General features: G+C 34.3%; 1 protein-coding gene across 1 annotated transcript; it reads left to right on the forward strand.

The window, feature by feature from the left end:
* The first annotated feature begins 2,696 nt into the window (after positions 1-2,696).
* LOC143550884 (paired amphipathic helix protein Sin3-like 2) lies at positions 2,697-14,432 on the forward strand. Its single transcript, XM_077041447.1, has 23 exons — positions 2,697-2,740; positions 2,824-2,899; positions 4,598-4,825; positions 4,903-5,086; positions 5,179-5,277; positions 5,359-5,529; positions 5,606-5,870; positions 6,097-6,233; positions 6,318-6,393; positions 6,475-6,504; positions 6,596-6,780; positions 6,878-7,032; positions 7,122-7,249; positions 7,343-7,597; positions 7,686-8,245; positions 8,338-8,817; positions 8,914-9,014; positions 9,111-9,249; positions 9,404-9,556; positions 9,651-9,808; positions 9,937-10,048; positions 13,786-13,923; positions 13,999-14,432. The coding sequence occupies exons 2-23, from the start codon at positions 2,826-2,828 to the stop codon at positions 14,017-14,019; spliced, it is 3,849 nt and encodes a 1,282-aa protein (XP_076897562.1). The 5' UTR covers positions 2,697-2,740; positions 2,824-2,825; the 3' UTR covers positions 14,020-14,432.
* The last annotated feature ends 532 nt before the right edge of the window (positions 14,433-14,964 follow it).

Raw genomic sequence — 14,964 nt, forward strand, 5'->3', positions numbered from 1 at the left:
AGTATATCTTATTTTATAGGATTTTCACATCAATAATTTGGTGAAAATACTTTTTAATTTAATGAGATGTTATAACCAGTTTAAGGAATATCTGGGTTTGGTAAGACCCATACCCGTGAATTCGGGTCAAATGCATGAGAAGACTCCATTTAAAAATCAAGCAAATCTGGTGACTTTAAAAAAGGGGGGAGCGGCCACATCGCGACTCGTAGGATTTTTATGTTTTCGTTTATATATATTATAGAATGCATTAGAAGGCCGTACATTGAAATTGTAAGCTATATACCAAAAGAAAAAAAAACACACTTAAACCAGTCAAAGAGCTCCGTAATCTAGGGATGAGACCAGGACCGTACCGGTCCCACAAATCCCAGTCCCGAAAATTGCAGATTCTTGGTACCGGTACCGAAATATTCAGTTCGGTACCGGTACCGAAATATTCGGTTCGGTACCGGTACAGGACCGGGACAGTAAAAATTAGGGAAATACCGGTCCCGTACCGTACCGGTACCGGTACCTATACCATATAGGTACCGAAACTTAAAACTTTGGTACCGACGGTACCAAATCGGTTATGGTACCGGTACCGATTTGGTACCGAACGGTACCAAATCGGTACCGGTACCAGAACCGATTTTGCCCATCCCTACCGTAACCCACTTATGAACAATCAAATTAAACCAAAATTTATTGGTAAAAGTGTGAATGGAGGGAGGGGGGAGGCATTATCTCATAACTACTTTATGGTTAATGTAATATAACATAATGTAATGTAATATGATACGATATAATTTATGTATGATATGATATAATATAATACGATAAATATAATATAATGTAATGTAATATAATATGATATATTAAATTAAAGATAAATAGTCATGGTTTGGTATTGCAAATAACATGTGTAAGGCCCTGGTCCCGATGCCCTACATTGGACATTGGATTTACTCATAAACTCAGTTTGTTACAACGGAAGCATATACAATTTGCAGCGGAAAATAAAACTTTTACATTTAACTTCATTCTATAACTAATCTTCAATATGGATAGCCTCATATGCACCTCAAGCTTGCCACATCATCAACAGTACATGCATACTAAAAGGCAGCTACACGTTGAGTAAGTACTAGCTTTATTCTTTGCACTTAAACAACTTTTATAAATATCCATAGAAGGAACGTTACATAATATCTATTAAAAGAGCATTTACTATTATCAATATAAGGAACCAAGAACTAAAGAATACTGTGTATTATCCATAGAATGAACACTATATATTATCCATAGAAGGAACAATGTGTATTATCCATATAAGGAACAACGTGCATTATCCATAGAAGGCACAATATTTATTATCCATACAAGGTACTCTATATATTATCCATAAAATGAACAATGTGTATTATCCTTACAAGGAACACTATACTAACAAACATGTACCCACTAGCATACATTAAACTTACACACTTTCTTTCACGACACGTGAAAAATCTGAAGATTTGTTCACGCACCGACAAACTTGTTTGTCCATACATTCAATATATATATACATAATATTTATATAGCATAACATAAAAATACTTCATAAAATTGAAGTGAAGTATATCAATCTTTCTTCCTACGAGCATGCATACAACCCCAAAACGTTTTAAAGGAAAAAAAGGGCTTAGAAACTCACATGGATCCTTAAACGTTCTGAATTAGTATTTCCCTTCCTTGACTGATCACGGCTAACCTTTTGTCTTCTAGATCTAGATCCGGTTGAATGAGAATGAAAATGAACATATGCTTAATCTTGTTTCTTGAATGTTGTTTCTTGCTAGAGATGATAATAAAATATATTGGTTCTTGAATCTTCAAAAAGAGTATTTGTGTGTGTTGATAATGGTGAAAGAGTGTACAGAATGGTCCATTAGTGTATGGACATGGGTATTTATACCCTTACATTCTCCTTAATCCCACCATCTCTCCTAAGCCCATACCTAAGTCCATGGTCCATTTCTTTTAACAACTTAAATAAATAATCTTTTATTTATTTCATTATTATTATTATTATTGCTCGTAAAATGGAATGTTACAACATGATTGGACCACATGGCAAAACATGGTTATGCCACACCAATTCTTTTTATGTTATTATTTTCGGCTTGCTAATCCGGGTTCACGATTTGATGCCGATACCATCCGAATTAGTGTCGACTTGCAGTTGCGTCACACGGATTTTACGAACCGATCACCCGCCATTTTAAATATGTTTTTTCTTATCATAAACCATATGAGTGCCAACACTATTCTTTACATTTACTTTCTCGGATATACCGCACCAACCGAATTGGCGTCAGCCTGACTAATTTAATTTATAGCTGGTCGGTGTGGCCCATCTACTCTTACTTTCATCCGAGTTCGAAAACAGGCCCAAACACATAAACTTTGCAAAGTGTTAAAAGTGTCTAAAGCCCAAACACATGGGATCATCAATATCATCATCACGTAATTCACTCAGATTATTATTATTATTATTATTATTATTATTATTATTATTATCACTCGCTCAATACAAATAATAACAATAATAATATTATTATTTCTTCACCTCTATTCGTTCTTCTGTTTCTACCGCTTCTCTTCTTCGTTAATTTATGCTCAACAAACTAATAATAATAATCATTCATTCCTTCGATCCAAACTCACTCATTCTGCTGCGTGTTTAGATCTGCGTCAATTTCATCCTGTGCAGGTTCGCCTCATTTATTATTAATATTATTATATTATTTAGTCTCTGTGCATTCAATTGGACGTCAAACTTGTTGTGTTGTGAAGGGATGAAACGATTACGAGACGATGCGTTTGTTAATTCTCAATTCAAGCGGCCATTTGCTTCTTCACGAGGAGAATCGTAAGTTATTGCTTCATTATGTGCTTTGATTGTCTTGTTTGTGTTGCAAGGAGTTATTTTTTTATTTGTTTTCTAATAATTGCTTTTGATATTGAATCTGATTGAGATTAATTAGGGTTTAGTTTTGAAATTGATAGATGATGTTAAGAAAATATTTTTACTTGTTTTATTTATTCTTGTGTTTTTTATTACTATTATTTGTGGTGTTGAATCTGATTGAGGACAGCCTAATTAGGGTTTGGTTTTGAAATTTGTTATATGATGTCTGGAAATTATAATAAATTGTTATGTTATTTCTGCATTATTAATTTTGTGCTCTGATTGTATATTTATGTGTGTTGATTTGAGGTAGGGTTGTCCCTTTTTTTTAAAATTTATTTATTTGTGTTTCAAGGAATTGTTTTTGTGTTTTTGGTAATTGTTACTTGTGGTGTTGAATCTGATTGAAATTAATTAGGATAATTGTTTAATTATTTTTCTGTTTTTTATTTTGTGCTATGATTATGTGTTTATGACTTTATGTATTCTGATTTGAGGTGGAGTTAGGTTTAAAAAATTTAAAGTTTATTTATTTGTGTTCATAGTTGTCAATAGCAGTGATAGCGGGCGCTATAGTGCGCTATGTAGCGATGCGGCTATAGGCCGCTATATACTAAATGTCGGTCATTTAGTGTGATTATAGCGGTATTTAGGGTTCCTTTTTATTTTTATTTTATTTTTTAATATAAAAAATTGTAGAAACCTATTTTTAAGGCTTGTTTATCGACCAAACAGCTGCACCTACCACAAGTTCCACCGTAAAAGCTTATTTTGTGAATATAAAGCCTAATTATTTGCTTAAAAATTTTCTACTCCTTTATCGCTAAATGTGAAATAGCGGTCGCTATTTACCGCTATTCGCTATGTAGCATATAGGTGACCCGTCGCTATTTACCGCTATTCGCTATTGACAACTATGTTTGTGTTTCAAGGACTTATTTTTGTATTTTTTTAATAAATGCTTGTGATACTGAATCTGATTGAAATTAATCAGGGTTTAGTTTTGAAATTGTTTTATGATGTCAGGAAAATATAATTAATTGTTTTATTATTTTTGTATTTTTATTTTTGTGCTCTGGTTATGTGTTACATATGTTGATTTGAGGTAGGATTAGTTTTTATTTTTTTATCTGTTTGTGTTACAAGGAATTATTTTTGTGTTTATAATTATTGTTGCTTGTCATGTTGAATTTGATTGAATTTTTCTAGGGTTTAGTTTCAAAATTGATGGATGGTGAAGTTACGCGTTTTTGCTTTTGTGAAATTAAATTGCACGATTTAATTGAATTTGTGGTCAAAAGCACGGCCATTATTATTGTAAACTTCGCAGACCTAGTAGGTTATTTTTTTGCTGCCTTTTAGGGTTAGATGGAATAGGCAAAAATATATTGAAATCATTTATTTTAATGTATGCTTCCGATGGGGAGTTTGACCAGATCTTATTAGGAAAGGAGAAATAAAACCCTAAATATGCATGGCGTAAAACATCACTTAATTTGAAACAAACTCCGGGAAATTACACAAGGGCCCACAATTAAAATGATTCTAGAACACATTTATATCACCATATTGCTCAAATGGATATGCAGTTTATAATTTATAACACATTTATCAAATGCTGAACTATTAAACGCTCAACTTTTGTTCTTTAAATTGAAGATATGGCCAACCACAAGCCCCGGGAGGAGGTGGTGAAGCAGCAGGCAGGGCAGGGGCGGCTGTAGCCGGGGGAGTTGGTGGTGGTGGCGTCAGTGGCGGTAGCAGTGCACAGACACTGACAACCAACGACGCTTTGACTTATTTGAAGGAGGTCAAAAACATGTTTCAAGACCAGCGAGAGAAATATGACATGTTTCTTGATGTGATGAAAGATTTTAAAGCTCAAAGGTAAATAATATTATGTTGGAAGGATTGCTGCTATATTGACTTTAGTTTGACCTAATTGAGAACACTTTCTGATGCAGAATTGATACTGCTGGTGTCATAGCAAGGGTGAAAGAGTTGTTTAAAGGTCTCAATAATTTAATTTTTGGGTTTAATACTTTTTTGCCCAAGGGTTATGAAATAACTGTCATTGAGGATGACGAGGCTCCACCAAAGAGAACTGTGGAGTTTGAAGAGGCTATAAGTTTTGTAAACAAAATAAAGGTGAGCTGTTTTTTTTATCTGGTGATAGAACACGATTATTTTTAAAGTTTTGATATAAATGACTATAATTGTTCTACCTTTTCTGGTTGCAGAAACGCTTTCATAACGATGATCAAGTTTACAAATCATTTTTGGACATCTTGAACATGTACAGAAAGGAACACAAGGGTGTTACTGAAGTTTACAGCGAGGTGAATATTTGTAAAAATATATAAAAATGTTTTTGATTGTATATATATTATATAACGTTACATTTGATTTCACTGCTTCAGGTTGCTTCACTTTTTGTTGATCATCCCGATCTTCTTGATGACTTCACAAGATTTCTGCCAGATGCTTCGGCTGCTGCGTCTGCACACCGTGCTTCATTACGTCAATCATATCAGCGATATGATGAACGGAGTTCAACGGTGGTCTCCACTAGACCGGGCCATCATGATAAGGTATTATGGCTAGCTATTAACCTTTTATTATGCTTTTTTGTATTATTCAGATGGATTAATTTTCCTTTTGTATTAGCAACGAGGCAAGAGAGACAGGATGAATGCTGAACGGGACCTGGGCGTTGATGGTTCTGATATGGACGATAAAACAATGACGAAACTTCACAAGGAGCAGAGGAAGCGTGCTGAAAAGGATAGGAGAAATAATGATCAGGATTATAAAGATCCTGATCTTGATAGCAACAGGGATCGTCTTGAAAAGCGCAAATCTGCACGTAAAGTTGAAGATTTTGGAGTACATTCAGGTTCAGCCCCGTATGATGATAAAGATGCTATCAAAAGTGAGTAAAACCTTTGTCTTTTCAGCTGCTGATCCCGTAAATATGCTTTCTTTCTATGAGTTGTTACATGTTTCTGAGTGACCCTGAAATTTATCAATACTGTTATTTTGGTTCTTGAGATTTAAAGAGTATGGAAGTTGCTTACACTCAAGTACTCAACTTAGTCATACTGAATTCAATTTATATCTTTAAAGTTATCTGATGTTATGTCATTTGTACTTCATAGGTCTGCACAGCCATGAATTTACTTTCTGTGAGAATGTGAAGAGTAGGCTTAGCAGTTCAGAAGATTATCAAGCATTTTTGAAATGCCTTCATATATACAGCACAGAAATAATCACAAGGAAGGAATTACAGAGCTTGGTAAGCTAAGTAGCATGTGCTAACCTTTTTCTTGTTTTGTTTTTTAGATTAGCCAATTTAAAGCTGATATACATTTTTTTTCAGGTAGCTGATTTACTTGGGAAACACACGGATCTTATGGAAGGGTTCAATGCATTTTTAGAACGTTGCGAAAATATAGGTGGCTTTTTGGCTATTTTTTGTTATCGTTTTTCTCTTTTGAGAACTCATTTTTATTCTCACTAATGTATATTGTTTGCAGATGGGTTCCTAGCTGGAGTTATGGATAAAAGTATGCGCTGCTAGTCTGCTACTTCTTTTGCTTTCTATTTTTTGCAAAGTAATGTAATTTAAATAGCTTTTTCACATTTCCTTCGTTGCAGAATCTATATGGAATGTTTCTAAGTCTACAAGAGCAGAAGAGAAAGAACGTGAAAGTAGGCGGGACATTGAAGCTAATAAAGAGAAGGACAGGTACAAAGAGAAGTATTGGGGGAAATCTATACAAGAACTTGACCTCTCTGATTGTCAAAGATGCACTCCAAGTTATAGACTTCTTCCTGATGATGTAAGTCATTTACGTCCTTTGACCTTTTTTTACTGTTATAAAGTAACTTACTTTAATGTTTTGACACTTTATATTTTTGGTATCTTGTCATCTGTAGTACCCAATTCCATCAGTAAGTCAAAGATCAGACCTTGGTACTCAAGTGCTGAATGATCTTTGGGTGTCTGTGACTTCTGGTAGCGAGGATTATTCATTCAAGCATATGCGTAGAAACCAGTATGAAGAGAGCCTTTTTAGATGTGAAGATGACAGGTTGTTTATTATATTAACAGTCTTAAATATCTAGAAACATATATATACTTAAATTTAAATAACTACATTTCTTAATCATGTTTTTCTAGGTTTGAGCTAGACATGCTGTTAGAGTCTGTGAGTTCAACTATTAAACATGCTGAGGAACTACTAAACAACATCAACAACTGCTCTATTAGTTCAGACGGTCCCATTCGTATGGAAGACCACTTCACTGGTAATTAAATTGTTTATCTTTATTATGAATACTTGCAGTTCAGTTATGTATTTTCGTTCTGATATTGTTTTTTTTGGTTATCAATACTTGTAGCTTTGAATTTACGGTGCATTGAACGTTTATATGGAGATCATGGTCTTGAAGTGATGGACACACTGCGTAAAAACCCGTCTATGTCGCTGCCTATAATATTAGTTCGCCTAAAACAGAAACAAGAGGAATGGTCAAAATGTAGATCAGATTTTAACAAGGTTTGGGCTGATGTTTATGCAAAGAATCATTACAAATCACTTGATCACCGGAGTTTCTATTTCAAGCAACAAGATTCAAAGAATTTGAGCATGAAATGTAAGTGAACGTTTGACATTTACTTATTGTAAAATTGGCGGGTTTTTTTTCTTATTAAAGACCATTTTTTTGCTATCTGTATGTTTAGGCTTAGTGACAGAGATCAAAGAAATAAAGGAAAAGAATCAGAAGGATGATGAGGTGCTCCTTAGTATTGCTGCTGGAAACCGACACTCTGTCGTGCCAAATCTTGAGTTTGAGTTTGCTGACAAGGACATTCATGAAGACTTATTTAAAGTTATTAAGTTTTCATGTGAAGAGATTTGCGCAACAGATGAACAACTAAACAAAGTGATGGAACTTTGGACTACATTCTTGGAGTCATTTCTTGGTGTACCTTCTCGGCCCAATAATTCTGATAACATTGAAGATGTCGAGACATCTACACGTGGTCCCACCAAAAATGAAGGTGGGATAGATGGAAGTCCGGTTAGTGATAATGGCAACTTGACTGTTAAACAAGGAGGTGATAGTATTTCACCAAAAAGAGTAGATTTAAGCAAGGTGGTAAATGGTGGTATTTTGCCTAAAGAAGATGGATCTAAGAACACATGTGCTGTAAAGGATACCATTCTTTCTAAACCAAATAATGTTCATAAGGATGGTCATGAAGTGAAGTCAAACAAAAATGAAGCTCCTTCATCACAGGTTTTACTTAATTTTTAATTTCTTTTGTTACTCGTTTCACTTTTCCATTTCTCTCATATCTGAATATCTTATGCATCTTTTCTGTTTTACAGCACGCGGCAAATGGAAGTTTTGCTAAATTTGAGAAAGAAGAGGGAGAGTTATCACCAAATGGTGACGACGATGATGTTGATTATGGTGTGTATGGAGATAATAACGGGTCACATGCTAAAGCAAAGCATAGTGTAGAGATTTACCCAGATGCTGATGATGAGGATAGTGGGAATGTTCCAGAAGGTGGTGATGATGTGTCAGGAAGTGAGTCTGCTGCTGATGATATGTCAAGAGAAGAACACGAAGAAGAAGATGGAGACCATGATGATAAGGCAGAAAGTGAAGGTGAGGCTGAGGGTGTAGAAGGTGCAAACTTTGGTGGTGGAGATGCCACCTCATCGCTATCTTCAGATCATTTGTTGCTTACTGCAAAACCACTTGCAAAACACGTGGCTTCTCCGTTACATGACGGTGGCAAAAAAGATTGTAACGTATTCTATGGAAACGAATCTTTTTATGTGCTTTTTAGGCTTCATCAAGTAAGAACACATTTCTCTCTTTTTTTTCAGTCTGTTTTATTTCTCAATTCATGGTATTATTTTATATCTTAAAAAAATACTGTTTATGTTTGTCAGGTATTATATGAAAGACTATTATTTGCTAGAACTAATTCGGCATCTGCCGAAACGAAGTCGAGAGCTGCTAAGGACACTTTTCCACCTGATTTGTATTCAAGGTAATTCAATTTCACTCTTTATATTACTCTTTATATATATTACTTGGAATTTATGACAAGTATTTTTCCTCACTTTATTATTGTTGTACTATGCAGATTTATGAGTGCTTTATATAATCTACTTGATGGATCTGCTGATAATGCTAAATTTGAAGATGATTGTCGGGCCATTCTTGGAAATCAATCTTATGTGCTATTTACTTTGGATAAGCTAATTTATAAGCTTGTGAAACAGGTATGCACCCACATATATGCGCGCACGCATGTGCACTTTGAATTTATGTATGCACATGCGTGTATGCTATTTGTAAGTTTTGAGGATTTATGAAATTTCTTCCATCTATTGGGGGAAAGGTTCTGACTTCTGATTAACTCTTCTATAAATGCAGCTTCAAAACGTAGCAGGAGATGAGGTGGACAACAAGCTACTTCAACTATACGAGTATGAAAAATCTCGAAAGTCAGAGAAGTTTGTTGATTCTGTATACTATGAAAATGTACATAATATCCTTCATGATGAAAACAAATTCAGATTTCAGTGTGTAAGCTTTCTTTTTCTTGCCTTGTGCTTCAGTTAATTCTTTTCCTTATTTGAAATGAATGGGTTCTTAGTTTATTATTTTCTATGTTTTGCAGCCATCTGCCCCATCTTGTTTAACTATCCAGCTAATGGATGATGGGAGTGAAAAGACTGAAGTTGCGGTTTCTGTGGATCCTAAGTTTGCAGCATATCTGTACAATGATTTTCTCTCTGTTGTGCCTGGAATAAAGGAATCTGGCATTATGTTGCAGAGGTATAAAAGACAAGAAACTTTTTATCTTGGAACATGGTTTAACACTTCTAACTGACCATTTTCAGTTTTGTCAGGATTTAAACATTAAATATGTTTTCTAATTACATCAATATATAATCCATGTGTAGAAATAAAAGCCAATACTTGGGCTTGGATGAATCTTCTGCCATGTCAGCTGCCATGGAAGGTGTTCATAAGGTCAATGGATTGGAGTATAAGATGTCCTGCAGCTCATCAAAGGTACTCGCTAGTTTTTTTTCCGTTGCTTGTGTAATATGTCGTGCAGCTCATAAATGCAAATACTCTGTAACTTTGTTTTCACCCTTTTCCTTAAATATATCGTCTATCTATATGTTGTTGCTGAACAAGAATGTCACACAATCTCATCTTGAACTACTCAAAGTAATGATTTATATTATGGAAACTCTAATTAGAGATTATCTCATGCATGGGCATAAAACTATTATTTGATGAAATGGATTTCTCTACTTCACTTTTTTTCCTTCTTCATGAACCCTGTCATTTTTTTCAAGGAACTTTGCAACGCGTTTCTTTGACGTTTTGGGAACCGCATTTCCCTTCATTGTTGTTTCACGGTGTCTTGCCTGTTAAAATTATAATAGAATCTTCGGAGATCTTGTATATTTCTTTTAAATTTTGTAGAAGATCTACCAGATAGAGAACAATTATGTGCAAATCTTCACAAAATAGGAAAATACTTTTATTGTTTACCTTAAGACAGACCCTGGCCGACCTTGTTATGAATTAGTGTTTAGGGGCTTATAAATTTGCTTCTCGTGTTAAAGTTATACCCGTCTAGCCATATGAATGTTCAATGTTGCACACCTCACATGCTCACAACCCTTTGGTTCACTATCTTTGTTTGATCTCAACATGGATTATGTGTCGAATTACTTTTATGTTGATTCAACGATTAATGTAGTGTTACTTCTTATTGATAAGTGTCTATATCTAGCTATGAAATCCAACATCGTTGAATTCAATATAGGTTTAGTGCTATAATAGGCTGGTCATAGTTACACATTTACACCTTTGTTTCAGTTTTAGTAGTTATCTAAGTCTTGTATTCTATGTCTTGATTTTAATCTACTTCCATGCTAAGCTATGCAATCTTGTTACTTAATGGAAGCTATAGAAGAATCCTTCTTATCTTATGACTGACGATAATGTAAAATCAAATCGTTCTTCAAATTAGCAAAAAAAAGGAAAGAAAAAACAAAAAAGAAGAAGCAATCAATTGACACTAAAGAGGGAACAATCATATCATATGAATCACAATTTGTGATACCTAATCGATCGTCGACCCAAAATAGGTAAGAAACAAAGAAACATTTGTTGTAAGATAAATTTACTCTTGAGGTTATAATACCCTAAAAGATATTTTGTATAATGATAACATAAATAATTTATCAAGTCCTCATACAACATAACAGTCTTGAAATTTAGGAAACAAAGAATGATCACATATAAGGATAGTGGTAGAAGAACAACGTGGAAATCTTTGGTGCTTTGTAGGTTTAGCAGGTGACGTTTCGTGGAAGTTCAACTTGACCAGTAGGGCCTAGTTTTTAAGACAATGGTACCTGTTCACCATTTTTAAACAATGGTGAACACATATAGGGACAAATAGTGGGAGTGTGGTTGCAACACCCTAGGCAACTCCCACATCGGTTGTGGGCAAGATAGATGATGAGTTCATTAGGAATGCCCGCCCCCTAATATCAGTATATCACCAAGGCGTTTTGGGCGGGCGCAATGGTTAATTGGTTATGGATGAGAGAACTCCACTGTTAAGCTTGCTGAAGTGGGAGTAGTATTAGGATGTGTGACCTTGTGGACAAAATGGACAGTATTGGTGGTGCGAGAGACCAAATGTTACAGTGAGACTGGTAGTTAATTCGTGAATTCAGCTGTGAAACACTACTAATTGCATGAACTGCTAACTAAATCTAGTCATAAGTTTGTTTCAAGTTGTTTTAGATAAATTATTTTATATACTATTTTGAGATAACAGTTGCTATAGTTGAGGTTATATAACCTCAACTATAACAACTGCTATCTCAAAATAGTTGTGAGTTGAAACATTGTAGGTGAAATGTTGAACTAGAAGTATCATATTAAAATAAAAGTGAACATAAGGAGGTGAAACCCTTCTGGTGAGAAAGCTAGAGATCATGTGCATGGATAGGCATTTAGGTGTGAAAAAAGATTAACTCTTAGGTTTCTCAATCAATAGAATTGGGTCTTGCACTATACTTATTTGGTATATTGTAGAGTATCTTAACAGAAAAAACGTTAATAGAAGTACGAGGACAAGTTTGTCGGTCGGGGTAACGTGCCCAACATGGCTAGAAAATAGCCATAAAAGCCTTAAGATGTGGGCTACCGTTAATTTTTACCATGCTTGTCAGTTTATATTTTGGGTCATTTCGGTATCCTCCTTGTAAATAAGATTTGTATCATTGATATTGATATTAGTATTAAATTGTAACATGATGACGAATTGATATGGTCCAGATGTACTTTTAGTTATTAATTAGTTTTTATTAGGAGATACTAAAGTTCCTTTTTAGTAGGCAATTTTGGTTTTATTGTTAGATAAGGTTGGAGATAGTTTGTTATTTAAAAGCTTGTACCATAAAAAACCAACATACTTTGTCATTTTGCGTGAAATCCTTTTTGTTATATTAGTCACAGGAAGATCCGGGCTGCTCAACTTTGTATGTTTTGTTAGTGTAAGCCCAATTTAAGCGGGCCTGATTGTTTGTGTACATCTGAACCCTGGGCCCACCTGAAGTATTTATTACAAACATAGAACAAAATTTACCTTTTCAGTTATGAACTCATTTTTTTTAACTGATTGGTTACTTTAATTTTGTTTAGGTAATTGTTTTATTGTTTATTTTTGTTTCTTTTTGTTGTGTTACTGATTATAGTCCCTGATTTGTGATTGGACTACGACCTCAACAGTTTTTTATCACTTTATATCCAACCTTATACTCTCATGTTATAAATTTATCAATGTTAGCATTTTACAAATTTGAAATGCCACTTAATCAAATTTTGATCCATTAAAGACGTAACTTGTCATTTTTTTCTTTTCACAGCTACATGCATTTGAGACAAGTTTAGGATTTTTAATTAGGATTATTGGATTGCTTTACATAAATAGGGCTTTAGGATTGTGTCTTCATCACAACAAATTATGACTGTTATATAGTTTGTTTTATCTATTTGATCTAATAACAGATCGTCTTCGTTTAATTGTTTTATAATCGATCAGCTTTTATCACAGATCTGGTAAGAAATCTCAAGAAGTTACAGATCACAAAAGACAGTCGCGAATCATGATGGATTCCGATTCTCTAATTTAACTTGAATTGTTTGCTTCTTTTACCAGAATCTGATTATGTGATATAGTCCAGGATCTTACTCTTTTGACAATTATCATATTGTGTTATGTAGTTTGCGGAAATCCAGTTTATTTTGATGGTTAGAATTTCCTCTTAAATGAGATAGGCTTCTTTTATCAATGTCAGGGTGATTTGTTTTTGGATTTTTAAAGAAAATTTAGTGATAATAACTGGTTATTTCTCAGCTTTAGAAACAAGTCAATTTTGTTTGATAGAAGCTACACAGGCCTAGGCCCACTACTAAAACCGACCGCAGTTACCTACTAAATTTTAACTATCATAACCGACCGCAGTTCTCTACAAGTACGGCGTTGTCTTGCTCTGTTATCGAGTTATTGCAACACCATCATTTAAGTTATAAATTACCATTATCACGCGATTGATTTGCAAAGAGAGTAATTTCCATACTTATCAGATTCATTGGCCAGGCGGATTATAATCTTCTGTTTGAACTTGCCTGGTTTGCTTGATGAAATGTATCATGAAATAATTGTTCCATGTATTATTATCTTAACTGCATTCTAATCAGTTGAGTGATTACAGATCTCGTACGTCCTCGATACAGAGGATTTCTTCAAGAGAAGAAAAGGAAAAAAGGTCTCCGTATGCAAAAAGTCATCATTTTGGCAAGCAAAAGTTCAGCGGTTTCACAAATTCTTAGAAGCATCTGTGAAGCCGAAGGTATGTTTAATATGCTCTAATATCTAAATAATGAGACATTAAGAATTAAACATATTATTGGTTGTTTTTTTGTAGAATCTTGGCGGCATAAGTTAACTAGGAACAAGTGGCTTGTGAGGTTGATACAATACAAACAATGGTATATGAAGCATCAGTTGTGTAAATAGGCTTCATGTTACAGTTGAGGTTTCTGCTCATCTAATTGCTTCTGTTTTTGTTGTGCTGCATCACAAACTAGCCTTTTGTGATCTTTTTTTTTCTATTTATTTTTCCTTTTTTTTTTATGTTTTGTGGCTAGCCGATGAATTTTTAATGTCAGATTTATGTTGTTTCAAAGTTGGAAGAAGGGTTTTTGTTGTCTGTGAATTAGGAAGCTCTTACTTCTCAAAAAAGTGGTGTTGTGGGCTTTGTATAGACAGACCTTACTTCCAACTGTAGATGTTGATTACATATTTACATTAATGGTGATCTGGCATTTAATGGCAATAACTTTTTTTATATGCTAGATCTGTTTACTCAGAAAAGAAATATCTGTTTTTGTGGTCTTTTTACGACGGTTTTTTTATTCGTTTGGGTGGCGGGCTAAAGTTTTGATCTAGTTAGGGCTGTAAGCGAACTCAAACAAGTCTTTGTGTCTATTCGTTTATGCGTAACGGAACAAAGGTAGATGAACACAAATGAACTTAAGGATGGTGATGCCGCCTTCCAACCCGCTTCACCATCTCTCTCTCACCTCACTCTCACACCTACAAATAAGGTAAATGAGGTAGCAAGGAGAAGCGTGATTGAAGGGGACGGGCCATAATTAGAAACTGAGTCATTCCTGAACGACTAGCATATAATAATTTATCTTTTGAGCATTTTCAACTAATCCTTTCTTCTAAAGTTAATTAAGATCCACGAGGCAAGCATTGTTCACAGCTTACACAGATTTCTAAAGATTTGAAACAATATTGTTGTATATGTTCGCTGAAGTGTATAATGTAGTCATAAGCTCCAAGTAGGGCTATGGCTTGATCGAAAACAAATACTCATTATGGC

The sequence above is a fragment of the Bidens hawaiensis genome, unplaced genomic scaffold (assembly GCF_021521415.1).
Source record: "Bidens hawaiensis isolate Kalapana, Puna unplaced genomic scaffold, B.hawaiensis_p1.1 tig00016190_1, whole genome shotgun sequence".
NCBI lineage: Eukaryota > Viridiplantae > Streptophyta > Magnoliopsida > Asterales > Asteraceae > Bidens > Bidens hawaiensis.